General features: G+C 47.5%; 1 protein-coding gene across 1 annotated transcript in view; it reads left to right on the top strand.

Moving 5' to 3' along the window:
• BBS1 (Bardet-Biedl syndrome 1) overlaps positions 1-25,662 on the top strand; it is a 37,311-nt gene that overhangs the window by 9,455 nt on the left and 2,194 nt on the right. The window contains exons 7-12 of the mRNA XM_075675447.1: positions 7,743-7,874; positions 9,981-10,205; positions 12,706-12,937; positions 15,770-15,940; positions 18,652-18,926; positions 21,114-21,223. Of these exons, the coding sequence (XP_075531562.1) occupies positions 7,743-7,874; positions 9,981-10,205; positions 12,706-12,937; positions 15,770-15,940; positions 18,652-18,926; positions 21,114-21,223 (1,145 nt within the window). The remainder of the gene's footprint in view (positions 1-7,742; positions 7,875-9,980; positions 10,206-12,705; positions 12,938-15,769; positions 15,941-18,651; positions 18,927-21,113; positions 21,224-25,662) is intronic.

Genomic DNA, 25,662 nt, shown 5'->3' with positions numbered 1-25,662 from the left:
TTGCTGTGCCCAAAAACAGGATTTGCTCTCCAAACAGCATGATGTGGTTGCTGTGCCCAAAAAGATTTTCTCTCCCGTAACAAGGTTTGGTTGCTGTGCCCAAACAGAAAATTTGGCCTTCCAACAGCATGATTTGGTTGCTCTGCCCAAAAACAACATTTGCTCTCCCAACAGCATGATGTGGTTGTTGTGCCCAAAAACAGGATTTGCTCTCCCAACAGCATGATTTGGTTGCTGTGCCCCAAAACAAGATTTGCTCTCCCGTAACAAGACTTGGTCGCTTTGCCCAAAACAGGATTTGCTCTCACATAACACGATTTGGTTGCTGTGCCCAAAACAAGTTTTGCTCTCACATAACAAGATTTGATTGCTGTACCCAAAAACAAGATTTACTGTCTGAACAGCATGATTTGGTTGCTGTGCCCAAAACAAGATTTGTACTCGCAGCGGCAAGATTTGGTTGCTGTGCCCAAAAACAAGATTTGCACTCCCAGCGATTCCCAACAGCAAAATTTGGTTGCTGTACCCAAAAGAAAGATTTGCTCTCCCAACAGAATGATTTGGTTGCTGCTCCCAAAAACATTTTCTCTCCCAGCAACAATATTTAGTTGCTGTGCGCCAAAACAGGATTTGTTTTCCATGCAGCAAGATGTGGTTGCTGTGCCTAAAACAAGATTTGCTCTCCGAGCAAGAAGATCTGATTGCTCTGCCCATATACTAGACTTGCTCTCCAACAGCATGATTTGGTTGCTGTCACCAAGAACGAGATTTGCTCTGCCAACAGCATGATTTGGTTGCTGTGACCAAAAACAAGATTTGCTCTCCTAACAGCAGGATTGGGTTGCGATGCAGCAAGATTTGGTTGCTATGCTCAAAACAAGGTTTGCTCTCCCGGTAGCAAGGTTTGGTTTCTGTGCCCCAAAAGAATATTTGCTCGCCCAACAGCAAGATTTGGTTGCTGTGCCTCCCCCCAAAAAAGTCGCAGTTTCGCCCAAAAGGCGAAACATCGATTGCGATAGCAAATTAGGGGACAGCTACATGAAGTAAGGATAATAGTTGTATTGTCCGTATAGACTTGTAAACATAGGCATACCAATTAAACTAACAAACATGGTGTGAATTAAGTACGAGAAAACATGAACAAATCTCATCAGGTGGCCGCGGAAACTCGCTATCAAAATGCTGGAGTGAGGAAGCGCGGCAGCAGCAGTGAGCGAATGGACCTTCATGCTGCGAGAACATAGCGCGCGGCGGATTTTGTCCCCGTCGCAGATAGCTTTCAAGTTACAGCGGCGCGGGCGGGCGCGTGCGGCTGCCCGGAATCGAACGCGGCCCCCTTCCTTTCTACCCTTCCCCCATGATTCGCGCGCAACGAAAAATGGCGCGCTGAACCTCCCCGCTTTCCTCTCTTGCGTGCGCGAGATTGAGCCGCGATCGCCGGCGCACTCTCGCACGCTTTCATCGCACATAGAGAATAAAGCTCGCGACGACGATTTCATCGTCCTTGGACTTTATACGGAACCTCAAGGCGACGGCGACGGAAGAGATGCGCCTGGTGTGTCCATATAATTGCTATCGCAATAAAACAAGACTTGCTCTCCCAACAGCAAGATTTCATGTTATGAAATAAACGCTACAGAAATTTAGGGAGTTGTCTCCTAATGTGCAGCATTCTTGGGCTCGGCTGTTACTTAGCTTTTACTTTTGTTTCCCGAATTTCAGTTGACCCACCCCGAAATATAAGTCGGCCCACCTCCAAATTTCAAGTTGACCCACCACCATATCACCCCAAATTCAGGTTAGCTCGACCCATAGCACCCCCAAATTTAGGATGGTCCACCCCCATATCACCCTGAAATTTACGTTGTCCCATTCCCAATCACCCCCAAACCTATGCTGGCCCACCCCATATCACCTCCAAATTTAGGTTGACCCACTCCCACATTCAAGTTGGCCCGCGCAAGCCTATGCATTTTCTGTGGAGCCCTATGTATTCCTATGGGAAAAGTGTCACGCTTTTGCTACCAAAGTTGACAGCCTATCGGTCAAATAATGCTCCGCATTAAAACAAGATTCCCAACAGCAATATTTTTTTTGCTGTGCTCAAGAACAATATTTGCATCACACACTGTTCTGGAGGTTTGGCCCTTTATAGAGCACTCCTGTGGTTCAACAAGGGCCCCAAAGTCTTCGACGAAGTACTACAGGAAGCTCGCGGGAGATCTGAGGTTATCACGCATGCAGAAGGAAAAGTGGGAAGCTTTTTTTTCCTGGGAAAGCTAGTCCACCTTCTGGGCAGATGCAAATTTATCATCTGCAATAGTAATAAAAATGCGTAGAATCTTTCAATTCTTTTTTTCTCTTTTTTTCAATGTTACACTGTTTTTGCTACTTGTGCACATTCTTAATGTAACTCAATCTCGGCCAAATCTTGATGAACAAGGACTTGCAGAATGCAATTACCAAGGTTTTTCTGTAATATGCAGCAATTTTTGTCACACGCAATCATCAATGTTTTCAATAACTATAATTAAGATTAAGAATTATTTTTGTGAAATATTAGCGCGAAAATAAAATAAATTTCGAGCTTACTTACACTGAATCGTTTATACCGTTTTCGTAGGCCTAAAGCTAAGCCCCAACCTTGCACCAGAGAACCTACTTTTCCCACTTCTTGGGGAAGCAGAAAAATACCCAGATAAAATATTGAGAAACTAAGAACATATTCGAAAATAGGAAATTAAGCTCTGTATTCTGCACACGTGTCTTTCAGTTAGCATTATTATTTACAAAAGTGGATCTTTGAGGCTCACTAAGGTGACTGTTTGGGCATGTTGGTAGGACATGAATGCAGCTTTTTGCGCACAAGACGAGGCCGAATTGGAGAGGCTGAGACGTACGAGCGCAGACTTACAACATTGTTTCTGCGGGCGGCGGTATTTTCTGCGGACGGCGCACGCGTGATGTGTCAGATTCCGCCATATGTGTGGATAAAACAATAGTGTAAGTCTGCGCTCGTGTGTCTCAGCCTCTTCTTCGTCCTCGTCTTCTTCTGCGCAAAAAGCTGCATTAACCTCTGAGGTGCATCTCACCTTAAGGTAACGCGGTGTTATAGGAACATAGAAGCTACAGGCACCTTGCACCGGCCAAATAGCAGTGCGAATCTCATTCATCACCGTCGCCGCTACAAAGCGTACAAAATAAGACGACATTCAAAACGACGACCCCTGCTTAATCCTTCGTCTGTGCCATTGCGTTTCCTGCTAAAATTACTGGCAGAAATTATGTTGCTACAATAATTCTGAGCTATCATGGGAATGATGGTTTCTTTTCCTTCTCCACTATTTTCATGTTTGTGCGCTCTTTTTCTTCTCTTTAATGATCTTTCCGTCTCCCCTTACCCTTTCCCCAGTGCAGGGTAGCAAACTAGACATTTATCTACCGGTTAACCTCTCTGCCTTTCTCATCTCTTTTATCTCTCTCTATCTCTACATGGATTTGTCTGATCTTCGTGCTTGTGGCTTCAGACGTTCTTGCATATTTATAAGCTTTTATTGGCTGAAGTTTCCAAGCAATCATATTTTTTCTAAACGTATGAAGGCAATAGTACTCTACCGTATGCGCATGCAACATGCTTCGATATCATCTATGGCGCCATATATATTTTTATGATAACTTTGGAAAGCGACAAAGTCGTTGGGACAAAATTTAGGCAAATCTATGCATCCATGATTCCCACGCTGACTGAATCGCCGGGCAGAACCGCCATACTTGTAGATACCGTAGACAATAGACAGATTTAGTTCAGCGTGTTTAGCGGGTTCGAAATGCGCATGCGCCAACTATTACTTCATTAAGTTTTGTATGGCCTGCATGTTACGCGAGGAGCTTGAGATTTGGGTGCACGTGTTACTTACGCACTCAAATTAGACAGTGGCGTCACGCAGAACCACGTGCATTTGGACACTTGCAGATATCGAGCATGCAGTCCGCGATAAGCAGTCACAGATGTCAGCACGAACATGCCTCATGTTCCTTTCATTCTGATTCCACCGCTCTGTGTAAGTCTGGCGCATCTGCCACCGTGTACACCGTAAGAGCCAAGTACATTTGGTCACAAAGGTTTGCGGGACACGGGATTTGTGAAAAAGCGGAATTGCCGCGAGGCATAGGCAAATGAATAACGTCGAATTGAAAGTTTCAACCTGCAGTAGTCTTTTTCCGGTATGCAAATTAATCGGACTAGAAGCGACACGCATTAGCACAGAATAAATTTACATATGTCTTGGAGCCCGCTTCCCGCAAAATTTTCCGGCTGACTGTAACTGTATAGCCCTCCTGGCAAGTTGCGTGTTGTTTGAGCGAAACTGTATCAGCTCCGAGACATAACTGCCGCTAAAAGAACGCGCTTAAATATACAAGACCCATAGGAAAACAATAACGACGGCACGGGTCGTCGTCATTGCTTTCCTTCTTGTTTTTGTGTTTTCGTCTGCGTCCTTTTAGCGGCGATTAGGTCTGAGAGCACGTGCCAACTGTGTCAAGAAGTTATTCTGAAGCGGCTACTTCTTGCGTAATCGCGGACTATACGTAGCACGTGTGTCGCTCAGGAAAGGTCAGGCTTATATCTAAAATTTGCTAGGTGTTTCTATTAGGAAGCTGTAGAAGAAAACATTTTGTCATGCCCAAACAACGCTAAAACTTTTTCCGCTCTATCGCTGGGCGTCGTAGAGGGGTTAGTTCTTTATGTTATTAGAATATGGTCAACATATCTAAATACTCTAAGCACCCTTGGATCGTACAAGGGCATCTCTTGCGTGTAAGTGCGGCGACACATGAACCGAGGCCGAAGACCCCAAGTTACACGTAAAATTGATCGTAGTATCATTGAGAAGAGATAAAATTCTAGCATGTCCATGAAATGATGAACTCAGCGCTCTATACAGACCTCCCGAAAGTGAGAACACCATTTTGCTCAATGGATGAACTAACAGTAGACAAGGGTTCCGACACACACACACACACACACACACACACACACACACACACACACACACACACACACACACACACACACACACACACACACACACACACACACACACACACACGCACACACACACACACGCACACACGCACACACGCACACACGCACACACGCGCACACACGCACACACACACACACACGCACACACACACACACGCACACACGCACACACACACACACGCACACACACACACACGCACACACACACACACACACACACACGCGCACACACACACACACACACACGCACACACACACACACACACACACACACACACACACACACACACACACACACACACACACACACACACACACACACACACACATAATATTCACCATTAGCTAAAGAAGCAGAACCAGCTGTGTGATAACTTTGCAGTAAATCGGTTGCAACTGTCGAGTTGCAACAAACGGAACGTCCAACACGAGTGCGTTATAATTGAGTCTTAGTAGAAAATGGATAACGTTCCGCAGGCAGGAATCCAGCTTACTTGTAATACATTTCAAAGGCGTATCTGTAGCTAATAGGTATTTTATCCGAAAAAGAAAAGCACCGACAGATAGGCATGCTCAGTGGCATTAACGACTTTGCGCAATTTTGCAAGTTCAAGTTCTACACACAGTGAGACTGCTTTGGCTTTTACCTTGTTCACGTAGGCCTTGACTGCATGGGAGGAAATTCTTGGCGATAACTCGCGCTTTTTTTTTCACCGAGCGCATGGGAGGCAACACAACAAAGCCAGCTGGCTGCAGCTTGGCTTCTATCTACGCATTTGAAAACTGCAAAAGCTGTTACTGGAAAAGAAAAAAACCGTACGAGGCCGTATGCTGCTCACACCGCTGTAACCGGGTTTATGGAATTCCACTCGTACGCGATCGTTTTTATATGACCTATACAGGTCGGTGCCTCGTGGCAGCTGGCGATTTAAGACGCTGTGTGATGTTGTACTACCTTCGGTATCGGCCCAGGCCGTAACAGGACCGGTGGTAACGTTTCTTTCTCGGAATACAATAAATCACTCGTCATGCCATCCCCTTCACCGGCTTTGTTGTCTTGCTGCTGTCATCAGACAAGCATGCGTCACACACACAATGGCTCGCTTGCACAAAATGATCCATCATGCTGGGAATTAACGCTTAGCAGGATCCCGAACGACGCTGGACAGCGTCGTCGTGCCTCATAGTTAGATCGTGTTTTCGGCACGTAAAACTCCAAAAATTATTTTCCATTAATTAATTGTGTTCCACACACGGAAGTCAAGCCTTTGTGAAATCCAAATACTTGATAAAGATAAATATACGTAGGCGCGTTAGTTGAGGCAGGTGGTGCTCTTTCTTGATTTCCGGGCCATTTTACGCCACTAAAAAGTACATTTTTACACCTTCTGGAACTTGTCCTGTCCCCCAACAATAATCGCCACCTTTCTGCGTACCCTTTCGTAATTTAACACTCTACACTGTCTACTTGCCCGTCAGGAGCGAGCCTCTTGTGTTATATCCGGAAAAGTAATCTCGGACACCTAATTTAACCTTACTTTACGCATCTTGCCTTTTACCTTTCGTCCATACGACTTCGGTCAAAGGTAAAGGTAAAGAGAAGGTAAAGATTTTGCCACCCCCACCGTCCGGAGCACCATGTCGCGCTGATACGCGCATGCCGTTCGTGACATGCATGGGGGAAAGAAAAAGATAGGAGGAAGCATACCACAACACGATTGAAGCCAAACCTGTCAGCCCAACATGTGATCGCACGTCAAAGTGCGCGGTGGTTTTGGTGTTCCCGTTCTGCAGGCAGAGCCACGGCAGGGCAGCCAAACGAGCGCGCACCGAATAAAATTGGCAAAATGGCTTAGCTCGGCTATGCCAGGATATACGCAGCGAAAGCTGAGGCATAGAATGGTTAGCCTTGGTTAATCTTGATTGCAAGTCCAGCTTACTCTGGTTGTCTAGCTATGTTGCGGCGTTTACCCAGTCGTTCGGCGCGCAGTTCGTCTGTTTCCTGGGCGATTCGTTTCGTTTTCATCTCGTTCCGATGTCGATTCCAGGCCTCCTCCTGCTTAATCAGAATTGTCGCCGCCCATACTGCCGCCTCAGCTGTGACTGCGGCGCATGCGAGCTCTCCTTTTCAGTCCTCCTATACATGTTATCAGGTATGCGACGCAGCTGGCGAAGCGAGCGGAGGCGAGCGCAACGACGAGGAACGCGGTATGACGTCATGTGCCACCTCGGAGCCCGGCCAAGGCGAAATCGCAAGTTCGCGGCCAGTAAAGCTTTCACTTTAAAAACTACTGGCATAGCTACTGGAAACCAAACGTCTCAGCAAATCTCGGTTCTTGCTCCGTGATCTCGACGCAAGAGGTCGCGTGCTGGGCCACCACTGTGGCTTCACGGAGCGCTCGCTTGCCAAAGCTGGCTGCGTGACGTAGTGCTCCCTCCTATATTTTTCCTTCCTCCATGGTGACATGGAATAACTGGTAGCTCAGCGTTAAAGTAAGGAAGTGCACGCAAGGTGCACGATTATTGTGGTCGTACAGAACAAGCCCCAGAGGGTGAATGCTTTTCTTGAGAGTGTACACGCACCAATGAGCTTATCAACAAACAGCAATAAGCTCTATGTGTCGAAGCGTTTCCGCGACGGAAAGTCACGTGCAGTTCGAGGTGCACAGTCAAGGCGCGGGATGACTTCTGGCAGGTGACCGCCCTGGGCGTGCTTAAGAAGAGCCTGGCGGACGAGGACGCCGCCAGCTGCCTGCTGCTCGCCACCGAGGACGGACGCCTGTTCGTGCTCGAGCCGGACGCATTCACGCTGCTCGCCGCCGTGCAGGCAAGCGCCGGCTCTATACAATCAATCAATCAATCAATCAATCAATCAATCAATCAATCAATCAATCAATCAATCAATCAATCAATCAATCAATCAATCAATCAATCAATTGTTTATTTAACGTGCCCAAGAACAGCTCTAATGTCTGCGTGCTGGCGCACAGGGAAAAATACAAATACAGGAAAAAGACATGAAACATCAAATAGCAAACGACAATTCTGAAAAGGAACAGTTTACAACCAACAAAAGACAACGTGAATTTACAACCGAAAGACGGATAATAAGAACAATAATAATCATTCATTTAATCATTCATTTACCACGCCCAGGGACAACCTTGCGGTATGAATTCTGGCGTAACATTAAAAAACAAAAGATAACAAAAAAATCTGCAGGGGAATATAAGTTTAAAAAGAACAGTGAATAAGAAGAACAATTTCGAAAAGAAGAGCGTATATACAACAAAGCGCAAAGTAAATATAAAAGAAAAAGGAGGAGAAGGGCAGTTTAACAATGTGTGAAACTACAACGCAACAATGCAACGCTCGGAAAAGAACAATGACAGTGAGTTATGAAAACATCGAGATCGCAAGGTAAATACTGCTGCTGCTACTACTACTACTACTACTACTACTACTACTACTACTACTACTACTACTAATAATAATAATAATAATAATAATAATAATAACAATAACGATAATAATAATAATGTAGTTTTTATCAGTAAATATTGATGGAGGGGTACGAACAAAAACCGTCAGTCCTCTTGAGTAGGTTCCTGCCTCGTCTACAAAACGCAGTAACAAGAGACGACAGACAAACGACAGCGAAATCAATGCATGGTTCCATAATGAGGCCATGTTTCTCACAAGGCATCAAGAAAGCAAATTCAGCATAAGTATTAAAGGAATAAAGACAGCGCACACTTTAAATTCATATTAGATGATGTTATCCTCAAATAATAAAGGAAGACTTCGCGACTGGGTTTATTAACTAACATTGGGAAGCCAAAGCCACAATCAATAATGTGTAAAGTTAATAAGGTGTTTTCGAACACCTGACAAAGTAATCTGAGGAATGCCGATGTCGGAAGCGATTAGTTTGTTTATTATATATGTGGTAACTGGTAACTAATAGGTAATTTTTGTGCACTTTTGATTAAAGCATGTCAATTGACCGCACGCCCAGTAGGAGCAGTGGGAGTCCATCGCGCATAGGAATCACCGGGCAGCGCCATCACGGCGCTCCCGGAGGCCGCGAGACAACGGCGATCGTCGCATATGCCGCGATCAACAAAGCACGCACAGTGACTCGACCTAACGGTGCCGGTGTGCGGGGCCGGGTGACATACCCGCTCGAAGACTTGTTCTCCTGTATACTGTGTCACTGCACTTTTACGCCCTCCCTCATGCACAGCTGAGCGCGGTTCGGGTGTCAGCAGAATGCACTAGACAGTTACTGCGGTCAGTAGCAATTTTCCTTCCTCTCCTTTGGCATTATTTATCTAGTTATTTAAAATGAACAACCAACTGCTGCTACGGGCAGTGGCGCGCGCCGCGTGTGCCGGGAGCATATGCTTCCGGCAAGAGCTGCTCGCCGCTCATAAATGGTTGCTGCAAGCGCAAGTTACCATAGCGTCGACCGCTGAAAAGAAGCGCTCCTTCGCGTGAGCTTACGATAAGGCAGTGGTCGAAAGCGTATCGCACGGTCACCGTGGATCTCTCTCTCTCTCTCTCTTTCTCTCTCTCACTCTCTCCTTTCGTGCTCTGGAGACGCGCTGAACGCACGCGGTGATGGAGTTGGGCCTCCGCTCGCGTGCTCCGTTTATTTTCTGGGGCAACTGTACATGTGCATGCTTACTGCTACAAAACGTCAGCAAGTATTTGTGTCAGGACGTCACGATGATATTGACGGCACCAGGACTGTCATTTAGAGACCAAATTTTGCATTAAATTAAAATAGTTATTCAACTGTTTCCCAAATTCGTGCCTGCCGAGTGTCATTCTTTTACGCGCGAAAACCAAATGGTAGAGTTTTTCGAATTTCGAAAACAGTCGTCAGCGTGCTCCCTCGCACACGCGTGCGTGGCTCTGCCCGCTGCAGGTTCCGGGCGCCGTGTGCTGCCTGGACGCGCAGGGCGCCTTCGACGTGGACTTCCACGTGGCGCTGGCCACTCGCGACGACCGGCTGCACCTCGTCAAGCGGGGCCACAAGGCGTCGCGCGTGCTCGCCCAGCCGGGGGCGCCCGCCGTGGGGCTCTGCCACCTGGAGCCCGGACAGCTGGTGGCCGCGTGCGCCGACCGGCGCCTGCGCGCTTACTCCGTCAAGGTATGCGGCCGCCCTTGTTCGCGGGCGTCGTTTATTGCACTTCGTCTCGTCGAATTTCCGAGAAACCACAGTTTTTCTAAACGCACGAAGGCAACGAGTTACCGCACACATGCATAATCACTGCGTCGTTGGATTTATAGCGCATTATTTTGTTAAATATACTCTACTGTGCTCTACCCATCATTCCCGTGCCCGTTGGACCGCCATAATTGTAGCGCCCGTAGATACTAGAGCGAAAGCGTTCTCTGGTAAGGGAGAGATTATATTGATACGAAAGACAGAGAGGTCAAACAATTACTTAGAAGACTATATGATCCGAAATAAAGTTATACGATCATCATCATCTAAAAAACTATATATGGGCTTCTATACGTGCCAAAACCACGATCTGATCAGGAGGCACGCCGTAGTGTGGGACTCCGGAATTTGACCACCTGAGGTTATTTAACGTGTACCTAAATCTAAGTACATTATTACATGACCGGGGTAGTTGGAGAAATATGGGAGAGGCCTTTGCCCTGCAGTGGGCGTAACCAGGCTGATGATGATGATGATGAAATCTAAGTACACGGGTGTTTTCGCATTTCGTCCCCATCGAAATGTGGCCGCCTTGGTCGGCATTCGATCCCGCGACCTCGTGACTAACAGCCCAACACCATAGCCTCTAAACAACCGCGGCAGGTATCATCATTTGCTTCTTCTTGCGTCATACTAGTTGCAAATATCACTATGTATGTCCCATGTTTCAAAACCCGGACACAGTGGTTGGCGAAGAGCGTGTGGGTCCATTGATTATTCTATAGACAACAAAATTTTCAGCACCAACGACAAAATAAGATCTAGGCGCGGACTGTAAGCAAAGCCAAATAAATACTATTTTCAATCAGCTCCATTTTTAAGCAACGTCAGCCACGGTTACACCTTCTTAGTGGGCTATGACTAACGACGAGTTTCATATTGTCGCCCACTAGTGGCGCGCCAATCAATTACCTCCCTCCCTCCTTCCGGTGCATTGCTTTCGAGGCACTATGTAAGGAACCCCTGAGCTGCCACAACGCGCACGGTCTGCCAGCTGACAACGCCGAGGTGCCATTATAACCCGACGGTCTCCCACTCGCACGCGGGAGGCGGCTCACAAAACACTGCCCGACTTTTTCACTGGCCTCGCCGCCCGGTTGCTCTACGTGACCTAATAGCGCCGGTGTGCGGGGCTAAGTGTCACTTAAACTCCCTCGATGGAGTCACTCGACAGGAGAACCGTGGATACCCTTTACCTATAGACGCTCTGCTGTACATGTGTCAATGGTTTTCTCCACTAGCTCAGGCCAACCTCATGGCCTTCCCTCCAGTAAATTATCCTCCTCTTTACTCTATACTTTCTCCCTGTCCTTTTACAACTTTAACGGCCCCCTTACTGCTGATTTCTGCTTGGGCGTGAGCAAACTGTGCTAGACAGTTACTCCGGTAAGCAGTAATTTTCTTTCCTTATATTTCCTTCATTCATTTATCTATTTATTTAAATACACAACCAGTTACTACTACCAGGGATAAATGATGCATATAGAGGCAGGGAGGTTAACCAGAGATAGTTCCGGTTGGCTACTACTACCAGGGTTCCTTCAATACTTTAGGACCCTATTACTACTATAGTAGCGGGCACCTCTAATGCTAGCTTCTTTGCAATAATAGTCTGTGTGCGGTGAAGCCCTATTTCGACCTTCCCGCGTAAGCTAGTACATTGGCAGTATCCACGCGCGCGTGTAAATCGGAACGTTTGAATTGTGACGGTAAATGCCGTTCGAAGTAAATAAATAAATGATTCATTGCAAGCAGAGCGTGAACTGACGAGGACGACTGAGAGAGAACAAGTACACGATCGACGAGCGGTGACGCGTTTTCTGCTTATGTCGCCCATTTGCGCGCTGTTTACAATGGGTAACTTGCAAGTTGCCTGCTTCGCCATCCTTTTAATGGCACATTCGACAGGTTACTAGTGTGATCCAACTCGCTTTGCTACGCGTAGGCCTTTCGAGATTGGAAAAAGAGAAAGCCTCTCCCAGCCTAACGTGCTAGCTCCTCCCAGAGCAACCGGAGTAGCGACGCGATCGAGTTTCTACACGCGAGTTACACTGTAATTTTCCTAACACTGCGCAAATTAGACAACTACATCGAGAAACCACGCTAGCAACGATACGAGCGCCGACTAACAGCGTGTCGTTCATTCAGGAAACAGCCATTATACGAGCACAAGCCTGCACTTTACGCACGCGCCAAGCACAGCATCTCATCGTGCATGACGTGCTCTTTAAGTGCTTTATTAGTTAGGGGAGATCTTTGGCGAACGTGCATATAAGCATCGCCGTCACCTAAGCTATCCTATCGGCTGGGAAGCCGCCATGCAAGAGTACTCAATAGTGCACTGAATCCTTTCTAAGATGTCCCTGTAAAAGCGTTGCGCGAGTTCTCGTGCAGCGGTGACGCGGAAGCGCATGCCGCGCAGGGCCAGTGCGTGTGGAACGTGCCGCTGGGGGCCCAGCCGCTGGCGGTGGCAGCGGTGTGCCGGCCGGGCGTGTGCCAGGCCGCGGCCGTGGCGCTCTCGGACCGCCGCGTGGTGCTGCACGGCGCGGCCGACGGGGCGCCGACGCACGTGCTCCACACGAGGGACGCCGTGTCCGCCGTCCACTTTGGCCGCCTCGGGAGGGAGGACAACGCCCTGGCCATGGTTGGCACCGGTCAGCAGTGGCCATGCCGCTCCCTTTTGCGAATTCTCGGCCCCGAAAAAAAGAACTGCATAAAATTGAGGGGACAGCCCGCACATCTACGCTGAAATTGCGGACGTAAAGCCAATTAAAAATCAATAATAATGGCATTTCAAGTCAACCTAAAGTGCCAATTTCGATAAAAAGCCAATTGGAAATTTGAAATTTTGGGCGCGGTTTGCTTTAGGCCTTGAGGCTCGGTCAGTGAAGGCAGAATGTCGATTAAGGTTTGCGTTGGAGCTAGTTAGAATATGAGACTTGTGTTCAAAAAGCAGCGCTGCAAAGTTGATTTGTTTGTTTTAAAAGTGTTCTGTTTTAATAAACAGCTGATAGATGCGCTTCGAATATGCAGTTCTCGTTTCAGTGGTTCAACCTTGCAGCGCTGCTTTTTAAACACACGCAGAATGTCCTCGCATAGACGTTTATTCAATTAATACACAGCGTTGATGTCTCGCTTCATCACGTTGTACATGATGTGCCTCCTATTTTGTTGATTCTTCGTGAGATTACTGAACAATGCTCCGCTTGCCTGAAGTGCTCTCACGTGTGCCTTGGGGAAGTGATACCAACCTTCAGAGAAGCTTTGCGTAGCCGAGCTGTATTAGCTTAAAAAGAGAGAAAAAGCTTATATAAAAGATCAATGATGAGTTGACTTTGTGCAATCTTACTTGTGTCGGTGATTGTGTCGCTGAAGCAATGAAGCACACAGACAGGGAAGACGGTGCTCTGTGGTTCGTATAAGGTTCAACAGCACGTGCAGGGACGGTGCAGCAATGGCTTTTACTACACTTGTTTAAGGGAATATACCTATATTTGCACAGCCTCGAAGACTTCACAGATATTTTTTTTTAAATACGGTAAAGCATGACCGTGACTTGTGGTAGATTTCATGCAATGATTGCATAATGTTATATGCAGGAGACGGCACCCCCCCCCCCCCCCCCATCTTCATAAGATCTCTATATGAAACTTTATGATTTGTTGTTCTCGGTTGCACGCTGAAAGGGAAGGCCGGCGAAAAAAGGAGACGTGGCGGATGATCATGCAAAGGAAGCGATATTATTTCACATCACCATTAGAGCGCGAATTAGGACTCCGGTTACTCAAGAAATAGAATTGAGTACACACAGTGCCCCTTTCGAAGTGGCACTGCAGTTGAGTGTCACCATAGTGGCGCATCTATAACGTCCTGGTCCTACCTAATCCTTTGATATTACGCGAGAAAGCCAAGTTAACACCCCAGCGCGCAAACGTTGGAGACAAATCTTACTGCAACAGTGCGTGTTTTTGGCGCTATTCCGTGCAGTCACGGACCGAAGCTAATAATGTTCATAGACTTGTGCTGTGTCGCTCCGTCAGCAGCTCCATCTCGAAATCGCCGAGCCTGGAGGAGGCTACGCGTGTTGAAGGCCACGCCGCGCATTACTAGAGTGTGCTAACCGCTCACTATTGGAGAATACCGAGGGGAAGCAAGGATTACATGAAAAAGTAGGAACAAGCTCTCAAAGCGACAGGGAAAATAAATGCAACCATGATGAGACATAGAGCGCTGTGGCACACGAAAAATATGAAAACGAGAAGAAAGGGGGTTAACCGAGGGGCCCGATGTTTATTAATCATATCATGAGAAGCCAAAAACAAGGACACCAAGGAAAACATAGACGAAAATTACTTGTACTTACTAATTGAATTAAAGAAATTATAAATTAATGGCAATGAAAGTGAATGAAAAAACAACTTGCTGCAGGTGGGGAACGATCCCACGTCTTCGCATTACGCGTGCGATGCTCTAACCAGCAGAAGTTAGATAAGCAGGAACAGCATAGTGGATTGGCGCGCGATGGAGCAGAAGTCAGCGATGGAAATTTATCAAACAGGGAAAAATCTAATCAATGCATAAAATTTTTACGATAATTCAAAGGGCGGCGCACTACTGTTCAAAGCGAAGTCGGGATGTTTGAGAAGAAAGTGTGACAGAAGAAGTAATGTCAATGAGGACAATACTGGCGTAGCTAGTGGGGGTATTGCGGAAACAATAAGGCACCTTTTATTTAGCGTGTCACAGTGTACATCCAGAGGTTAATGAGGACGCGGTGACCCTAGCTGCCCGAGGTAATGGGATTTAGGGATACTAAATGGCAGCTTAATGAGTCTGCGGTGAAGAATAGCAAAGGACGAGTAGAGTATTGGTGGCGCAAAGCAGGGAACCTAAGGAAAAATTTTAGGGCAATGAATTTCTTTCAGGATCAATGACTCGTTAACAAAAAGCATGGTTACTAAATACCGAAAATAGGTGGAGATGAAAGGCAAATGCGACGAGCGTAGTGGCGTACCTGCCACCAACCCATTTCAAAGGGAACGCTCTAATATTCATCCATCGGTAGCAGCCACGCGCTCCCGTGTTCACGGTCGTAAGGATTGTGACTGACATCGAGCGTATGACGGAAGCCCGCTGGTCGGTATGATACATAGTAAAAATGGAGGGGCCAGGGCACCGACCAAAAGGATTTAAAGGCGTTTTAACATTTCGGTTGTCTGCAGTAGCCTTGATCACAATCTTTTGTGAACAAGGCTCCCGTGAGGAGCCGACACGTTAAAATGCTTTTAAACTTTTTTGGTCGGTGTCCTGGCCCCTACATTTTTACAAAGATTGTTACTGTACGCCTTCCTTTGCGTTTTGCAAGCCGGCCACAAACGCTGCGCCTAGGCCACCAGGCCACTTCGTGCCCGAGCGTGGCAGTCCTATCTTCCTGCGATATCGCTCGTGGGCGCGACGCAAGCGCTACAAGTCCTTGTCGAACGCAGGAGGCAGCCTGACGGTGCTGATCCTGCGGCGCAACGCCCAGCTGCTGCAGTCGCCGTCCTCGACCCGCGAGGCGCCCGGAGGTGGCGCGGTGGGCGCTCCCCGCTGGAGCCTTCCCAAGAAGACCAAGCTGTTCGTCGACCAGACGATGCGCGAGAGGGAGCACTCCGTCGGTGCGTGGTCACGTGCGCGAGCGCTAGACTAGTCGCGTTCTTCCCGTTCCATCATTAAGTATTCACTGGGATGCTCAGGAGGCACAACGCAAAACGTCCCGACATCTCGCGAGCCAGGTTAGCGCGCTGGTCACTCGTCGCCGTGGTCAGCCACGCTGCAAGCGATCGTCACGCCGCCACAGCACCACGCTGCTCTTGTGAACCTAGCCTCTCCTGACAGCCACCGTTCGAATAGCGCGGCTTTCCCCAGGCTCAATAACGCCCGACAACCACTGGTCGCGCGTGTCGGGCGGAACAGAAATTAGCCTCTCGAGCTACGAAAGAGAAGAAACACGCTGGACCATGCAGTATACATATCTGTCCCGCAATGTTCGTGTTCATTGTATTGTAATAATAATAATAATAATAATAATAATAATAATAATAATAATAATAATAATAATAATAATAATAATAATAATAATAATAATAATAATAATAATAATAATAATAATAATAATAATAATAATAATAATAATAATAATAATAAATTATTCATTTCCCATCAGTCTGATGGAGGAGGCTGAGGATAAAAGCAGCTTGACTGAAGCTCACAACCCCCTACTGACTGCCCTTTACAAGGCAGTCAGCAAAATCAAACAAGCTGCTTTCTGTTGCCCTTTTAGCGCTAATGCTCCGGACAAGAACTCTTGTCCATTTATGGTGTCGTGTCTGTGGTCGCGCTTTGTTTATCTTAAGCATGTACATACCTGCTGTATGGTGGTCATCGCTTGAAACACGAAGGAAAACCAGAAGCGGGCTTTTTTGCATAAAGACGTATAAAGTGGCAAAGCCGCCTTTCAAGGCACCTGCCATAAGTGTTAAACATTTCAACATGTTATACATGGTGAAGGTGCGCTTTGCTAAAGGAACATTTTGTCCTCTCTGTTCCTTTCTTCTCCTTCATTATTAAGCGTATATTTCTCTGTTAGCACTAGTACGTATTCCCTAGCATTCAATCAGCACGCCTTAACCCGCCGTGGTGGCATACAGCGGATATGGCGCTGTGCTGCTAAGCGCGATGACGCAGGCTCGGCCGCGGCGACCGCCTTCCGTTGGGAGAGAAATGCAAAAACGCTCGTTTACCGTGAATTGGGTGCAAGGTAAAGATCACCAGGTGGTCAAAGTTTCCGGAGTCTCCGCCACTACGGCGTGTCTCATAATCAGATCGTGGTTTCGGCAAGTAAAACCCCAGAGTTTAATTTTTTTTTAGACCAACTCACCCAGCAACACAGCAACACACAGCAACAACACTGATACAGTTGAGCTGTATCAGTAAACCACTGTTTTGCAATACAATGTCACTCGTGAGAGGAGGCTTCATAAGCCAGAGAAGAGGCAACAGTGAAAGACGGGTGACGACGCGGCCTTGAAGTTCCCCCACCAGATAGCCGTGACGTCGTGAATTTTACGGCGTCTGCATCGGCCTAGTTATCATTTTGCCGGTAAATATGGACCGCATTATATTCTAAACAGTCAAAGACTGAACTTGGCAAGTTTCGAGAATTTTTACTGAGCCGCAATGCTGCAGCAGGGCTGGTCCGCGAGTTTGTTGCGCGTGATGCAACCCTTTCGATGTTTATAAACATAGGCACTGGACGGCTTCCAGTTTTGCCCACTGACGTAGCCTGCTAAATTTAGCGGGCAGAAAAGGTAATCGCAAGCAGCAGGTGTGCGTTACAACAGAAGCTCGGCGACTTTCAACTTTTTCCCTGCACATAACAATTTTACGAGTCAACCTTTCCGTAACTTATGCGAAAAATTATAAGTGCTAGTCTAGAGGCATTATGCGCCTTTATCTTACCCGAAAACGTAAAAAGAGACTTTTAGTACATTGAAAGAACTTAAAGACACGCATCTTGTTCCAGTGTAGTAGACTGATAAGGCACGTGACCGAAAGTATACTGGGACCGCATACTCACTGCCGTTACCGCGCGAGCGAAACAAATAAGCGGAGGGGCGACGTAGCAGGAGAGACAGCTGCTGTTGTGCACCAGGAGCAGCGCCCCAGCAGAATGTCACGGCCCTGGGCGCGATGTGAGGAACAGCGGCGTTACGGGAGTCGCGGCTCGATGGCACGCACGAGACGAGGTTGACGAAAGACTCGTCAGCAGCGCCACACGAAGATAGATTTAGCTTGCCCTTTACTGTCCGGTGTACGCGCCACGGTGTCTCTGAATAATAAATGCGCGCTCAGCTGATGCACTGATGATGAGGAGAGGATTAATTAATTAATTATGGGGTTTTACGTGCCAAAACCACTTTCTGATTGAGGCACGCCGTAGTGGAGGACTCCGGAAATTTCGACCACCTGGGGTTCTTTAACGTGCACCTAAATCTAAGCACACGGGTGCTGAGGAGAGGAGTGAGTGAAAGGAAGAAAACACAAAAACAGTCCACAATAGCACAGCTGGCACAGCGGGAACGCGAATGCGTGTTCGCACAACGCTAGGTTCGTAAACGCTAGCCTAGTTGCGCCAGAGCCGACTGAGCGGACTACGACGGTGCGTCCACTTAGCTTCGCCGCTTTTTGGCGCCGAACGCACACTGCGTGTCTTCGGACGCAACGCGACACTCGACGTGCCGTGCATGCGCCGTCGATACCGTGACATCACGACGGCGCGAACGTCCGCACAAGTGCACGACGGGAGCGCGCTCCGCCTGCCTCGCAGCCATGCACCGGGGCTTCCTGCGCGACCTGCAGCGCCTGCGGCTGACGGCAGCGCGCCACTACCACCGCGCCGTGCTGGGAGGGGCGGCGCCCGCACGAGCCGCCGACGGCACCGGAGAAACGGGCCCCGCGCTCGTCGAGCTGTCGGCGCAGGTGCAGGGTCTGGGGCCCCGACTTGCCGTCCACGTGCGTCTGCAGTCGTCGCGACCGCTCAGCCGGCTCACCATGGTCGTGCACGGAGACGACCAGTACCGACTGCGCAAGCCCGTCATGCAGGTAGGCGTCTTTGCCAACAAGTTTCGAAGCTTGACCTACAAGACCTGTTGTAGGGCCCCTACGCTCGCACAACTCGAAATTTCAAACGACGTTTATTACAATTGGCGGCGAGGAGTTACGGAGTCGCCATCTATCGGAAGCGCCTCGCTGGCGTATTATGAGGGATCACGTGACGCGCTCCTCATAGGTTTTGCTGTCAGCGCTCACTGAAAACACCACGCGCGAGCTCTCCCGGACATTTCTGTGAGTACTTTCGAAGCTAGAGAAGTTTCATACTTTCTAAACAATAATCTTGGGCAAACTGAAAGCACACAATCGTTTATAGACGCTATCTCTTTACCGTATACGTACAGTGAACGCCACTGCGCGCGGTCGCCGCGATGGAGTCTCCCGAACCGGCTTCTTGCGTGAAAGGTAGGTAAACGCTGAGAGCAAACTATCTGAAATATGTTTTTATAGTGTTTGTATCACTAAATGGATCGTAATAGAATGAAGCTTCAATGCAGCGATCGCGCAGATTCGCAGCGACCGACTGCGCGTCTGCATGCTTGTCCGCGCACTGTTTCGCTTTCTCCGCGCGCACGTTCTCGCACCGCGTCATGAACTTTAGGCCGCAGAATATGAGCATTTGACAGTATACAAGCAACCATTGTTGCGTGGGCGCTATCAGAGCTGTTCAAAAATAATTTCATTGTAGAGACTTCGACGCCTACGGGGACTGTGATGTGCCGTCGCGACGATTCAATCTTTTATTTCTTCTAAATTCTTTGACCTTTCAATACTATTTCTCGAGTTGCGTCGCACTGTATGTTTATCGGTGTTCTCAGCGTGCAATTCCCCGCTGCTCTTTTTTTGTAATCCAGTGTATTAATTCATAACACAAACATGACCATATGCCATGCTTTTTTTAAATGTGCTTCTTACCGCTGCCTTTCCACTCCACTGAACTTGCCAGTTTCTATAGCATCGACAAGTTCATAGACCAAACCGTCATGACATTAGTCGGGCAGCGGACTCGGGCGAGCGTCTCAGTGCACATTTTCAGAACATAGCAGACTGGGCGCCGTAGCAGAAATCTTCCTCGCGTCTGTGCTTGCTGCATACCCGAGTTGTAGCCGATGACTGTTTGCCGGTTTTATGTTTCGCGAGCCAAGCTTCACACAGCTTATTGTCCTGCGGCTACGTGTGAATAAGGCTGACACCGTGCTCCGTTGCGTGCGTCCGGCATTGTGGCACCGAGCAGTAGCCTACCATGTTGTGCGCCTTCGAAGGCAGCCACTACCTATTGTAGTGCTTTCAAGCGTTGTAAAGGAGACACTCGAAGCGGGAAAATCTCGCCACTAAATGAGGACCGCAGCGTACGAGGGAATTTAAACTCTCGTTTTCAGCTCGCTTCAGCGCGCCCGAAGCAGCCGACGCGGCCGCTATGTCCACGTGATCCCTCCTAGCACGTCACGCCGACGGTGGCGCCAGCTTTTCCAGTGGTGGAGCTCGAGGCCAATAGCAATTGTCCGGAAACCAGAGGCGCGTTCGTGCAGCCGCCATGCTGTCCCGGGTGAGACTGCGCATGCGCGGCCCGGCCGCACACCCTGTGCTGGAGGCACTCCGTGGCTGGAGGTTACGTTATCTGCTGCAGGTACCGAGACAGCCGGGGGCTTGAACTTCCCGTCACGTGCTTCCCGTGCGCCCAATTTCGGAGGTCCCGTGATATGCCAAGTTTCGGCGGCGCGGCACAGTTGGAGCGGCAACAGGGAGCGTTCGCTTTGGGAGAGGCACGCCCGGCCGCTCCCCGCCGCCGGTGTTTCTCATCACGGTTGGGTTTTGAGCGCGAATGTCCGCGGTCGTGATCGATTGCTCTTTGTACTAACCAAAAACCATGCGTCTTTTTTACTATTATATTTGCTTACTATCATAAGCACGCGTGACACCACGCATATTTAGGTTTGTAAGCGAATTTGTGCTGCAATTCAAACAGCTCGGCATAACACTATCAGCCTTACTTCGAGTAGTATATAGTCTCATACTTTGATATCGCTATCGATGCTTCACATTCCGGGAGAAACTGTGACTTTCTTCGTTTCTTCTTGAGGAGGTACGGGGGGGGGGGGGGCTTTGATAAATCACCTAATTAACCGTTTCACAAGCCTGCAGCTAGGCACTTTTTCCAACAGTCCTTTGGTCTCACAGCACGTGTGCTGTGTTCCACCACGCTGCAGGTGGCATACCTGGTTCCAGGCCTTGCTTACCGCTACACCGCAATGGTCACGGCGGATTCCGGCGTGCCCGGAGTACTCAAGGTAAAGTGTAGTCCCTCATTAAGCTAGAGCCGGTGTCTTTGCCGTTTTGCCCAGGCAGTCAGTTGATTACCTCGAATGGGCCTGCTTACTCCACAAATTCGGAACGTCATTTCATATCTAGGAAAATTAGAACTGGTGTTAAACAAGTTCTACTTGAGTAACTAAAAGGTTCAACTACATTCCTTAATTGATTATTGGTTTGCTGAAATATATCAACAACTGAAAACTCGCTGTAGTGTATCAAAAGCGCTACTATGAATTTTTCACTGTATCCCGTGCTTAAATCAGAATTTTGGGTATCACACTTGTCATAGCAAAAGTAAGTCTGACTTTCAAGTTCTATACATGCCGTTTCTTCAGCACAACCACTATATCTAGTGGTTTCGCGTTTCCTCCTGCTTCTGCAACCAAAAGCGCAGCACCGCATCAGTAATTCCGTGCAACTAAAGAAGAAAAAGAAAACACGGCCGGCCGCGTCAGCCAATCCGGAACAGGCATGCATATACAGGGGAAAGGAGGCTGTTTGACCAATATACATCGCTTTGAAACAGAGATCTAAGGCTCTCTCTTAATAAGCCACACGCAGAGGGATGTGCCACAAGCAATACTAGATCAGATGTACAAAGTAAAGCATCTCATCACGTTGCAGAAAAATTGTCTATGTATAGAACTCGCCCCAAAGCTTCTTTTACATCAGTACACCCAGTTCGTACGGCTTGAAGAAAAACCAACCTCCTTATAAACGTTACCTTCAGCACTATCGATGCTGTTATCAGCTTTTCTCAAAGTTTTCAACACTGGTGTGCGCAACTGGCCCAAAATAACGCGCCTTCATAGAATGCTGTGGCCCGTCCGCAGGAGCACAGGAGAAAAAGCGTGCCGTGCGCAGCACGAGCAGCCGGCGGGCGAGGAGAATCGAGGAGGAAAGCACCACGGGGAGGAGAGTGTCGTTACTTTCAAATTATCAAGGGGTTATAAGACCCGCTATTCGCCTAATGCATCCGCCTCGCAAGGCGGATGCATTACTCCTTCTCGCAAGGTCTGTTCTTCTGATTCCCTCGGCACTCGCCCTTTCCTTCTCGCAGTTTGCTATTTCGCTCCATGGCGCGCGTATTCCCTATTCGTGTTCGCATTCGCCAGCCGCAAGTACACGTGTCGGTTTAATTTGTACCACTAACACACTTTCCGCTTGCAGTTTTGTCGTGTATTCACCATTTATTTTGTGAATAGCTCCTGGCGCAGTATCTTAGGCCTTGTTAGGCGGGCGAGAAGTGCAAAAATTATTCGATTAGAACACTGAAGATTAAGGCAAATAAAGCATTGAATATCCTGAAAGTTTTATCTCATAAGCACTGGGGTTCCGACCGAATGCGTCTTTTACTTATTTACCGGTCTCTTGTTCGTAGCCTTTTAGACTACGGCTCCATTGTTTACGGCTCAGCCAGACAGTCCTACATCCAATGACTTGATCCAGTACATAACCTTGGACTGCAACTGGCAAGTGGTGCCTACAGAACTTCACCTATTCAAAGTTTATACGTCGAGTGTAATGAACCCTCTTTGCAGCAGCGCAGAGCATTACTTACTTTTTCCTACGTACTCAGAATTCAGTCATCACCGCGACACATATGCTACAACATCTTCACACGATGCAACTCACGCTTACACTATACAAATAAACCGAACCTGATTAGGCCACTTGTCCTGCGGTATGAGCAATACTGTCGGGATTATGACATTCACCACGAAGTCCCCCAGGTTGCCAAGAAACCACAACGGTCGGCCCCGTGGTACGATTTTGAACCGTTATGTGACTGGACATTGACACATTTAAAGAAGAAAGGCACCCGACGCGAACACATTATACAAGAATTCCATGCCCTTCAGGACAAATATCAAAATCACATGGAATTCTACACTGATGGCTCTAAAGCAAAAGAACACGTAGGTGTGGAGGTCGTAACGGAAAATTGGGAAAAAAAGTACAGTATTAGATTGCCACAACACGCCTCTGTTTTCACGGCCGAAGTTTTCGCTATATGGGTTGCTAAAAAGATTATCGCTGATAAATACAAAAATGCAGTCATATACACAGATTCTTTAAGCACACTGAAGGCTCTACATCTGAAATATGAGTGTGAACCCCTGATAGGAGGCATTTTAAACATGGTGGCGCTTAACAAATACGGGAGGTGTATTCGTTTCTGCTGGCTCTCAAGCCATGTTCGGATGCCGAGTAACGAAGCAGCTGATAGATATGCATCGATGGCAATGTACAAAGACATTACAAACACAACACTCCCATATAAAGATAGTATCTGTGCGATTAGAAAAGCCTTAACGGTAAAATGGCAATGCGAATAGGACCGTTGTGCCGACAACAAGCTACATCTCACGAAACCTATAGTTGGCGAGTGGAAGACATGTTATCATCAGGAATGGTTCTTCGAAGTAGTTTTATGCCGATTACGCATTGGGCACACACCACCTCAAACACAATTACTTACGAAAGAAGACACACCAACATGCGAGAAATGTCAACAGCCACTAACAGTTATGCACATATTACTCACATGTACGCAGACTGAAACACACAGACAAACACTTTAGCACAAATTATATCAACTACACATACCTTTACACCCTGCTCTAATTTTAGGTGATGATCCGCTAGTCCTATTATGTGACGTCCGTAAATTTCTAGACACTTGATTTTTACATAAGATATAGATTACTAACACAGCCTTTTCCTTCATAAACTGGATTTTAAAAGACCTCGTGTTAGGCACAGCACAGCCTTAGCTGCTTTTGCGCCATTAAACCCCTTTTAACTAACTATTCCATTTTTTCGGTAGTGTCAGAAATACGCTGTTGCATTGAAGCAGGCGAACAGAAAGCTCTAGTGTTTCCATCTAAAAAACATTTCGTGCTCACAGTATTCGTGACTATAACTACGCAGGCCCTACGTTATGCGGCGCTCACTCGCACCGGTCCTAAATGTAACACCATCATCATATGAATTGTTTGGGGCTCACTTGGTGGTTTCAAACCTTTATTACTTTGTGCTGTATTTCTACGCCAAGCAAGAACGAAGAACATCACAGAAAGGCTTGCTAGCGCACATGCTTGTAACCTGTGTATACTACGTGGCTCTCGTTTGGTGCTAAACGATAAAAATAGCGCTGCAATAAAAAAAAAAAAAAGAAACGCTTAAAAGAGAACGCTTCGATTGCAAGCGCACTCCTGCTTTTTTCATTAACTTGCTCGACAAAAATGCTGTTGTTTATTGTGTTCGTGCACTTTTCAGAACATGTTTTCGAATGGCAGAACAAATATAATGCTGCATACTTGAAGCGCAAAAAAAAGGAAAAAAAAAAAACCCGGGGCAGAGGAAGGGAAAACCAGACAGGACGAGCGCTCTCGTGTAACATAGCGCTCGTCCTCTCTGGTCTTACTTTCCTGTCCCCTTGTTCTTTGTGCAAACTCGTCCGAATCTCAGCTCTTATGATTATAATTTTGCTTATCAGTACTTTGCTGGGCTGCTTGGTTCATAGGCGAAAAAGGTGGGAAACCATATAGAAACCACCGTACAGAAGAGAACGTCATTCGCAACTAATTCAGAGAAGACAGGTATACTTCTTTAGGGAAGTGGCAGCGTGCCCAGACACACTTGCGTCGAAATCATACGAGATAACAATGGAAGCAACATTGACGACATACATGCTTATTCTAAAATATGTATGATCGAAGAACTGATATTCACTGCTGACTTGCAGACGTATCAATGACGTTCTTTCCTGTACGGTCGTTCCTTCATATAATTTCGCGTCATTATTTTTCGTCATATTAAATATGAAGCTCAAGGCCTTCACGACAGATGTGCGTGTGCGAAATAACACGCACCTTCAGCACGTAGCTCCATTTTCGTTGTGTCCACGAACATTATGCGTCATTTATTACAGCAGCTGCAAATAAATTCTATTGCAGATTAAGAACAATAATATCAGACATTGCTGATATTGGAGCGCGTTGGCAATGGAAATAAAGCAGATTGAACTTTCACAATGTACAAATAGGCGCTCGTCTGTGTGTACTGCGAAGCTTTTGTAGCTCACCCTATTCCACAGAATTTGAATCATGAAACATACTCCACAAAAAAGTGTTTTCGGTTTTTTTCAGCAACAATCACACAAAACAAAAATAATATGCACAAATTTGCCTACCGCAGTGCATGCACGCTTCTATTCACTGTAGACAAACTTGACCGCCCAAGGTCCTTCAGATTGCGCGGTGCAAAAGCCATTATAAGATGTAAGGAAACCCCATTCTTGCATCTATGCATTCCTCAGATTTCGTAACGGAGCACCACACAACGGAAACTTCGGCAACGGAACTTGTGCGAAAGGCGGCCAACACATTGCCGTCCGCCGTGCAGTATG

Source organism: Dermacentor variabilis, chromosome 11 (assembly GCF_050947875.1).
Source record: "Dermacentor variabilis isolate Ectoservices chromosome 11, ASM5094787v1, whole genome shotgun sequence".
NCBI classification, from domain to species: Eukaryota; Metazoa; Arthropoda; class Arachnida; order Ixodida; family Ixodidae; genus Dermacentor; species Dermacentor variabilis.
The sequence above is the reverse complement of the archived record's forward strand: the minus strand, read 5'-3'. Positions and strand labels throughout refer to the sequence as shown.